Source organism: Cebus imitator, unplaced genomic scaffold (assembly GCF_001604975.1).
Source record: "Cebus imitator isolate Cc_AM_T3 unplaced genomic scaffold, Cebus_imitator-1.0 Scaffold316, whole genome shotgun sequence".
Lineage (NCBI taxonomy): Eukaryota > Metazoa > Chordata > Mammalia > Primates > Cebidae > Cebus > Cebus imitator.
Genome location: NW_016107631.1, coordinates 807,718 through 816,874, shown reverse-complemented (window position 1 = coordinate 816,874; position 9,157 = coordinate 807,718). Strand labels below are relative to the sequence as shown.

At 44.8% G+C, this 9,157-nt stretch overlaps 1 protein-coding gene across 1 annotated transcript in view; it reads right to left on the bottom strand.

Moving 5' to 3' along the window:
• The window catches only part of LOC108286269 (isoaspartyl peptidase/L-asparaginase-like), a 17,027-nt gene extending 8,504 nt beyond the window's left edge, over window positions 1-8,523 (bottom strand). Inside the window, exons 1-3 of the mRNA XM_037729715.1 lie at window positions 8,371-8,523; window positions 7,772-7,989; window positions 5,661-5,758 (exon numbers count right to left, since the gene is read on the bottom strand). Of these exons, the coding sequence (XP_037585643.1) occupies window positions 5,661-5,758; window positions 7,772-7,978 (305 nt within the window). The 5' untranslated portion in view covers window positions 7,979-7,989; window positions 8,371-8,523. The remainder of the gene's footprint in view (window positions 1-5,660; window positions 5,759-7,771; window positions 7,990-8,370) is intronic.
• Window positions 8,524-9,157: the final 634 nt, after the last annotated feature.

Sequence of the window (9,157 nt, the reverse complement as noted above, 5' to 3'; positions counted from 1 at the left end):
AAAAAAAAAAAAAAAAAAGAGAGAAGTCTGACTTGGCACTCCATGACCTACAAAATAAAAAGTACAAAGCCCTTCCCAACCTGACCTCTGACCTGCTTTTCCAGCTTCATTTTCTCTCCTTGGTTACATTTTACTGAAATATTAGGTTTCCCTGAATACAGTAGTCCCTTTATCTACAGCCTTGTTCTGAGGTTTCAGTTACCCTCAGTCCACCATGGCCCCAAATTATTAAATGGAAAATCCCAGAAATAAACAAATTCTCGAATCATCCCACTCTGTCCCCCAGAGGGACGTGATTCCTCCCTTTGTCCAGCACACCCACACTGTATAGGTTCCCTGCCTGTTAGTCACTTGGCAGCCATCTCGATTATCAAGCAGATCAACCGTAGTAGCACTGCAGTGCTTGTGTTCAAGAAACCCTTATTTCACTTAATAATGGTTTCAAAGCACATGACCTTGGCTCACTGCAACATCTGCTTCTGGGGTTAAAGCGATTCTTGTGCCTCAGTCTCCTGAGTAGCTGGGATTGCAGGTGCCCACTGCCATCATGTCTGGCTAATTTTTATACTCTTAGTAGAGACCAGGTTTCACCATGTTGGTCAGGCTGGTCTTGAACTCCTGACCTCAAGTGATCCACCTACCTCGGCCTCCCAGAGTGCTGGAATTACAGGTGTGAGCCACCATGCCCAGCCTTGAGGCTTCCTCTCTTAGCTTGTAGGTGGTTACTATCTCACGGTGTGCTCACTGCTTGCTCCATGACCTCTTCTTGTGCTCATGTGAGTGGGCAAGCTCTCTGGTGTCTCCTCTTATATGGACAGTAATCAATATTAGTTCGGGACTCCACCCTTATAGCCTTCCTTACTTTTAATTACTTCCTTGGAGGCCCCATCTCCAAACATAGCCACCCTGGGGGTTAGGGCTTCAACACATGAGTTTTGAGGGGGACACAAATATTTAGTCCATAACACAGATAAGGGAAAATGGAAAGAATTTGTTGCCAGCAGGCCTAACCTAAAAAAATGGCTACAAGAAGTTCTTGGCTGGGTTAGGTGGCTCATGCCTCTAATCCCAGCACTTTGGAGGCCAAGGTAAGAAAACTGAGCCCAGGAGTTTGAGACCACCATGGGCAACAAAGGGATACCCTGTCTCTACAAAACAATAAAAAATTAGCTGGATGTAGTGGTGCTCACCTGCAGTTCCAGCTTTACTTGGGAGGGTGACATGGAAGGGTCACTTGAGCCTAGAAGGTCAAGGCTGCAGTGAGCTCTGATTGTGCCACTGCACTCCAGTCTGGGTGTCAGAGTAAAATTAAGACCCTGTCAGCCCTCACCAAAAAAAAGGATGGAGGTTTTTTTTTTGAGATGCAGTTTTACTGTCATTGCTTATGCTGGAGTGCAACGGCACGATCTTGGCTCACTGCAACCTCCGCCTCCTGGGTTCAAGCAATTCTCCCACCTCAGACTCCTGAGTAGCTGGGATTACAGGTGCCTGTCACCATGCACAGCTAATTTTTGTATTTTTAGTGAAGACAACATTTCACCATGTTGGCCAGTCTGGTCTCAAACTCCTGACCTCAGGTGATCTACCTGTCTCGGGCTCCCAGAGTGCTGGGATTAAACACGTGAGCCATCATGCTTAGCCAAAAAGGAATCTTGGAACATCAGGAAAGAAGAAAGAATAAAGGAAAAAGTGAAAAAATAAAAAGAGTAAATATGATAGGCTTTCCTTCTCCTCTTGAATTTTCCAAATTATGTCTGCCATTTAAAGCAAAAAATAGTAACACTGTCTGAAGTGGTTCTCACTGTACATAGCAGAAATATCTCAGACAACTATATGATCAGCAGGGGAGGGTAAAGGGACTATAAAGAAAGGTAAGTCTTCTACAGGCTGCTAACCTGGTAAAATGGTAACTTTTTAGAATGTAGTAAGTTACATGTGTTTATCCATCTACAGCATAATATCTAGAGCAACCACCTAAAAAATCTACACAAAGAGATACACTCAAAAAAAAAAAAAATACTACAGGTAAAACAAAATGAAATTCTAAAAAATGCTCAAATAACCCATAGGGAGGCAAGAAAAAGAAAGCAAAACCAGCAAACAGAACACTAGACACACTATAGCAGGTTTACACCTCAGTGTATCAGTGATTATATGAAATGCAAATCTTCTAAATACACTAATTAAAAGACATGTATAGGCAGAGTGGATAATTTTATTTTTATTTTTTGAGACAGAGTCTTGCTCTGTTGCCCAGGCTGGAGTGCAGTGGTGCGATCTTGGCTCACTGCAACCTCTGCCTCCCAGGTTCAAGCAAATTCTCCTGCCTCAGCATCCTGAGTCACTGAAACTACTGGCGTGTGCCACCATGCTCGGCTAATTTTTGTATTTTTAGTAGAGGGAGGGTTTCACCATGTTGGTGAGGCTGTCTCCAACTCTTGGCCTCAAGTGATCTGTCTGCCTGGGCCTCCCAAAGTTCTGGCATTACAGGCGTGAGCCACTGTGCCCAGCATGGGTAAAAAATTTGACCCAGCTGTATGCTGTCTACCACATGACCCAGAAATCACAACCCTGGGCATTTATCCCAGAGGTATGGACATTTATGTTCATATAAAAACCTGTTCACAAATGTTCATAGCAGCTTTATTTGTAATAGTCCCAAACCAGAAACAACCAAAATATCCTCTACCAGGTGAATGTGTAAATAAACAGTGATAAACCTATACTAAAAAATGCTATTCAGCAACAAAGGAATAAATGATATGGGCAACAACTAGATGGATCTCAAGGGCAAAAATGCTGAATGAGAAAGGCCATTTCCAAAAGGTCACATACTGTATGATTCTGTCAGAGGCATTTGAACCAGAGCAACTCCATCTTTAATAGGAGCTGAGTAAAATAAGGCTGAAACCTTCTGGGCTGCATTCCCAGATGGCTAAGGCTTTTTAAGTCACGGGATGAGACAGGAGGTCAACACAAGACACAGGTCATAAAGACCTTGCAGATAAAACAGGTTGCAGTAAGGAAACCAGCCAAACCCCACCAAAACCAAGACGGCCACGAGAGTGACCTCTGGTCATCCTCACTGCTACACTCCCGCCAGCGCCATGACAGTTTACAGATGCCATGGCAACGTCAGGAAGTTGCCCTATATGGTCTAAAAAGGGGAGGCATGAATAATTCACCTGTGTTTAGCATATCATCAACAAATAACCATTAAGATGGGCAACCAGCAGCTCTCAGTGCTGCTCTGCCTAGGGAGGAGCCATGCTTCAGTCCTTTACTTTCCTAATCAACCTGCTTTCACTTTACAGATTTGCCCTGAATTCTTCCTTGCACAAGATCCAAGAAAACCTCTCTTGGGGTCTGGATCGGTATCCCTGCCTGGTAACAACTAAATTTATAGAACATTCCCCAAACAATAAAATGATAGTGACAAGAAACAGATAAGTGATTGCCAGTTGTTAGGAAGGATGTCATACTGTGATTTCTACTGAGAAACGCATACAGCTGTCCCTCAGTATCCGTGGGGAACTGGATATAGGACCCCTGGAAATACTGAAACTGCCTTTGCAAAAATTATTTCAGGGAGAAAATTATGACAGTGAAAGAGATCTGAGTTAACATACCATCCTATCTTGCCTTTCCCTTAATTATTCTTGGGCTACTGTGTGGAGCTAACTTTGAGAAACATTTAGGCTATACTTCAAAGGATAACAGGCCTTGCCCAAAACACAATTACTTTTGTGAAGTGAATGAAAGTTCATCTAGGCTGGGCGAGGTGGCTCATGCCCATAATTCCAGCACTTTGGGAGGCCAAGGTGGGTAGAACATAAGGTCAGGAGTTGGAGACCAGCCTGGCCAATGTGGTGAAACCCCATCTCTACTAAAAATACAAAAATTAGCAGGGCATGGTGGCGCGTGCCTGCAATACCAGCTATTCAGAAGGATGAGGCAGGAGAATCGCTTGAACCTGGGAGATGGAGGTTGCAGTAAGCCTAGATCACGTCATTGCACTCCAGCCTGAGCAACAGAGCAAGACTCCATATAAAAAAAAAAAAAAAAAGGAAAGAAAGAAAGTTCATCAAGCTGGGGGAGGACAGGAAACCTGATTCTAAAGAGGTGTAGGGACACATACCTGAAGGAAGGGCTGCCATTCCACCACTGTTGCAGATTGACCTTTTGAGATATCTTTTCAGGATTTTATACATGTCTGACATGCACGGCTCCACCTGGACCTGCGAACCCCCTCGCCTGTAGCCTCGCCCAGAAGCAACTCAGTGCACAGGAGGAAAGTGCTGACCCCTTTTCATTTTATTTTGTTTTTGTTTTTTTTTTGAGATGGAGTCTCGCTTTGTTGCCCAAGCTGGAGGGCAGTGGTGCAATCTCAGCTCACTGCAACCTCTGTCTCAAAATCTTGAGTTCCTTGAAAAACTAAAAATAGAGCTACCATATGATACAGCAATCCCACTGCTGGGTATACGCCCAAGAGGAAGGAAATCAGTATATGGAAGAGTTATTTGCACTCCTTGCTTGCTGCAGCATTGTTCACAATAGCCAAGATTTGGAAGCTACCTAGGTGTTCATCAACAGATGAATGAAGAAATGATACATATACACAATGGAGTACTACTCAGCCATAAAAAAGAATGAGATTCAGCCATTTACAACAACCTGGATGGAACTGGAGATCATTATGGTAAGTGAAGTAAGTCAGGCACAAAAAGACAAACTTCGCATGTTCTCACTTATCTGTGGGAGCTAAAAATCAAAACAACTGAACTTATAAAGATAGAGTAGAAAGATGGTTAGCAGAGGCTGGGAAGGATAGCAAAGGTGGGGCAGAAGCGGGGATAGGTAATGAGCACAAAAATAGAATGAGTAAGATTTAGTATTTGATAGCACAACAGTGACTATCGTCAATAATTTATACATTTTTAAATAACTAAAAGAATATAATTGTTTATAACACAAAGGATAAATGCTTGCAGGGATGGATACCCCATTACCCTATTTTGCACTGCATGTCTGTATCACAATATCTCACATACCCGCATAAGTAAATATACCTACTCGTATCTCAGAATCACCTGGGAATCTTCAAAACAAAGAAACAAATTACAATTCCTAAACCCCACCACAGATCTTTACCTTATTGATTCTACACTGTAAGTCCAGAAAGAGAGTAGATAAATGAAAAAAGATCCTGTTCTCTCAAAGATTCTCTAACAGCTTATAACACTGAATTGTAGAGAGAATAAATATCTAAAGTGCTGTGTAAATATTGCTGAGCTGTAGTGAAAACAAACGGTCATTATTTGGTTGCCAATCTAAGGAAGTTTTTAAAGAATATTTCTAGCATCCAAATTTACAAGTTCAATCTTTACAGTGTTGGTATCTAAAAATCAACCACTTTTTAATAAACTATTATGAAACAAGCTTTAAACATAAAGCAAAATCCATATTGAAACAGGAATAGAACGTAAACATAATGTTTTTACAAATGTTCAGGCAAGTTGTGTCATGAATGCTAATTATTGCCACTGAACTCAACACCTACTAGGATCAGCTTTTTGTATGAAGTTCCCAAACAGTTATTATTCTAGAGGATTATGGCAGAGGCTGCTGGGAATATTGTTTGCCCGTACTGAAAGGTTCACAGTACGCTGTTAAAAGTCCCACCTTTCCCCCCAGAATCTTTGCTTTCCTTCTTTTCAGCTCTACTCTTTTCTTCCTCAATGTGCTGAATAGCAGACATCTGAAAGATGAGAGGGGAGACATTGAGAAGGAAGGCCTCTGGATACAGAGCAAAACAAATGAGAACTAGCTGCTCCAATTCCCTAATCTGTACTTCCCAATTCATGCAAATGACAAATTGTTAGAATAAGAGATGGCTGGAAACCAGAATGAAGGTCCTGTGTAAATAAGTGAGGGTTTGTCAGCCCAGGGGGTTCTGAGTGCTAAGAGGCAATGGTTTAACAAGTCACCCACAGAAAGAGCTGGCTGCTCCCTCTGCTGGCAAAGTCAGTCCCTATCTGGTAAATTATGGCTTGGTAACTCATAAGTGAGTTAATCATTTAATGTTCATTATGAGTTAACTTCGAGTTAGTTTAACTCAAGTCAACCAACTCAAGTGAGTTAAATGATCAACTCATTTAATGTTCAGATTAAATATTATCAAGTAAATTTCTTAGACTACTGCCTGACACATGGTAGATAATCACGTTAGCTATAATGATTAGTATTCTAACAAAGGGTGGAACAGCCGGGCAAGGTGGCTCACGCCTGTAATCCCAGCACTTTGGGAGGCTGAGAAGGGTGGATCACCTGAAGTCAGCTGTTCAAGACCAACCTGGCCAACAAGGTAAAACCTTGTCTCTTAAAAAAAAAAAAAAAAAAAAGGGAGGGGGTGGACTGAGTGAAAGAAGCAAAACACAAAAAAGAATACACTCTCCATCCCAAAGTTAACCTGAAAACTTTGGAACCTTGTGGGGGTGGTAAGACATACCTCATTATTCCCTCCTCCCTTTTGGAATTCAGGCCCAGCTGACCAGCATTAACATTAAAACAGATCTTAAGACTGACAATGCAGACTTTGATTGTAGCAATAAGATACCAAATTCCAGCAGGACTCTAGTATGACATCACATGACACATAGTAAGGCCTGAAAGTGAACTATTTTACCCCAAATTATGTTTCTTTGCCGTATCTTGTAATAGTCCTGCAAAGCTACCTCTTGTAGGGAAAATCTACATTCTGAAAAGAATCCCCTTCCTTTTCTAGGCCTTTTTCCTGATTCAGGAGAGAATCAACTCTGATAAGAAACATTTGAAATTTATTCTCTCAATAACCAGGAGGCTTCCTCTGCATAAGGGGAGTCTTGGTCTCCCCAACCCCTTATCCTAAGGCAGACATTCCCTTTTTTTTTTTTTTTTTTTTTTTTTTTTTTTTTTTTTTTTTTTTTTTTTTTTTTTTTTTTTTTTTTTTTTTTTTTGAGATGGAGTCTAGCTCTGATGTCCAGGCTGGAGTACAGTGGCATGATCTCAGCTCACTGCAACCTCTGCCTCGCAGGTTTGAGTGACTTTCCTGCCTCAGCCTCCCAAGTAGCTGGGATTACAGGCTCCCACCTCAGTACCTGGTTAATTTTTATTTTATTTTTAGTAGAGATGGGGTTTTGCCTATTGGCCAGGCTGGTCTCAAAATGCTGACCTCAGGTGATCTGCCCGCCTTGACCTCCCAAAGTCCTGGGATTACAGGTGTGAGTCACCGTGCTCAACAACCTTCTATCAATTCCCTCTGCAGCCATGAGTCCTTGTATAATCCAGACATTCCCTTCTATGGGTTCTAGGTCTTTAGACAAAACTTTAAACCAATTGTCATCAGAAAATCTTTGAATCTACCTATGACCTGGAAGCCACCCTCCCGCCCAGTAGTCCCACGTTTCCAGATGGAACCAATGTACATCTTACATGTACTGATAGACGTCTTTTGTCTCCCTAAAACGTATAAAACAAGCTGTAGCCCAACCACCTTGGGCACAAGTTCTCAGGATTTCCCAAGAGCTGTATCACAGGCAATTGGTCACTCATATTTGGCTCAGAATAAATCTCTCCAAGTATTCTAGCATTTGACTCTTTTCATCAAAGGTGAAAAATAAAATACTGTTTCTTNCATATGTGGTGTCACCCCAAAGTTCATTGGATTCCCCAACACTTTACATAGGTTTTATTTATTCTGAGGGAGGAGCTTGACCGGACTGACATTATTTACTAGCCGAAAGGCACATTTACCTGCGTTGAACTCGGGATTGTCTTCCAGCGTGACCACAGCTCCCTCCACAGCGTCCACGGCGCTCCCGCCCTCCCGGAGGATGCAGTAGCCCACGGTGGCTGCTCTGACGATGCCCTGGCGCAATCTCTCCTTCACATCCTCGGAGACTGGGCCAGCTCCGCCGTGGACCACCAAGACGGGATTCATGTCGGCGGATCCTAGGCAGCAGGAAAACGAAAGCGTCGTCCAAAGCCAGCCCGAGGAAGCCGCGGGGACACAAGGTCCTGGGGAGATCTCGCTGGGACAGCGCCCAGTCACTATTTAGGGAGGTCGGGTTGACAGCGGTCGGTGGGAAGGGGCGGCTCGGTCGAGCTTGGTACAAAGAGCCCAGGGGGCCCCGCGCTCTTCCGCGTTCCTCTCCGCCCCGGCCCGGACCTGCTGGGGCCTCAGTTTCCCCGGGGACGTTGCCCCGCGCCCACCGCCGCCCGCTTCAAGCCCCGACACAGAGGGAGGATATATATTTCGCCTTCCGGAAAATGTCTATTTTCGTTCGTCCTCCCCAGTCTCGCAAGGCTGCTCCGGGAGGACCGCGGGCTTACTGAGGGCACCGCGGGAGGCGGACGCCGAAGTCTCAGGGTGGGTGTAGCGCTCCCCGCAGCCGGCCAGTCCCGCGGCTCAGCGGAGCCGGCTGGAAACTGCTCAGCCGGCATCTGCTCCCTCCGCCTCCGCTGTGCGCCTGCGCACGAGGGCGGGGCCGCCGCACCGCCCGACTCCCGGAAAGCCCCGACGCCCGGAAAGCCCCGACGCCCGCTCAGGGCGCACCAGTCTCACCGCTCTCGGGAGTCTCGGCTTCTGGCCCGTGTGAGCTTCCTAGTGGCATGATGGGACCTTCTTCCTCCTGACGAGGCTGGGAGCTGGGTGGTTGGATTGGTGGTGAGAAGCGTGAAGTGGCGTCCCACGATTTTGTAATTGCAAATTGAAAAGCAACGCTGGGCCGGCGCAGTGGCTCACACCTGTAATCCCGGCACTTTGGGAGGCCGAGGCAGGCGGATCACCTGAGGTCAGGAGTTCGAGACCAGCCTGACCAACACGGAGAAGACTGTCTCTTCTGTTGGAAATGAGAGTTCGGAGTCACAAAGGAAATGAGCACTGGAACAAAAGATCTCTCAGCAAAGCAAATTTACCTCTGCAGAAGGGTGCTGCTGCTCACACCTGGGGTGGTCGCAAGAGCACAAGAAGAAAAGGAAGAACAGGGGTTTTTATTCTTAACTGCAGTTTGTCCCTGTTACTGTGTCCTGTCTCCATTGGCTGGAGTTGGACTGCGCAATCTAAACTAAACCCGATTGGCTAATTTGAAGAGTGCAGGGGCGTGGGCTACAATGGTAG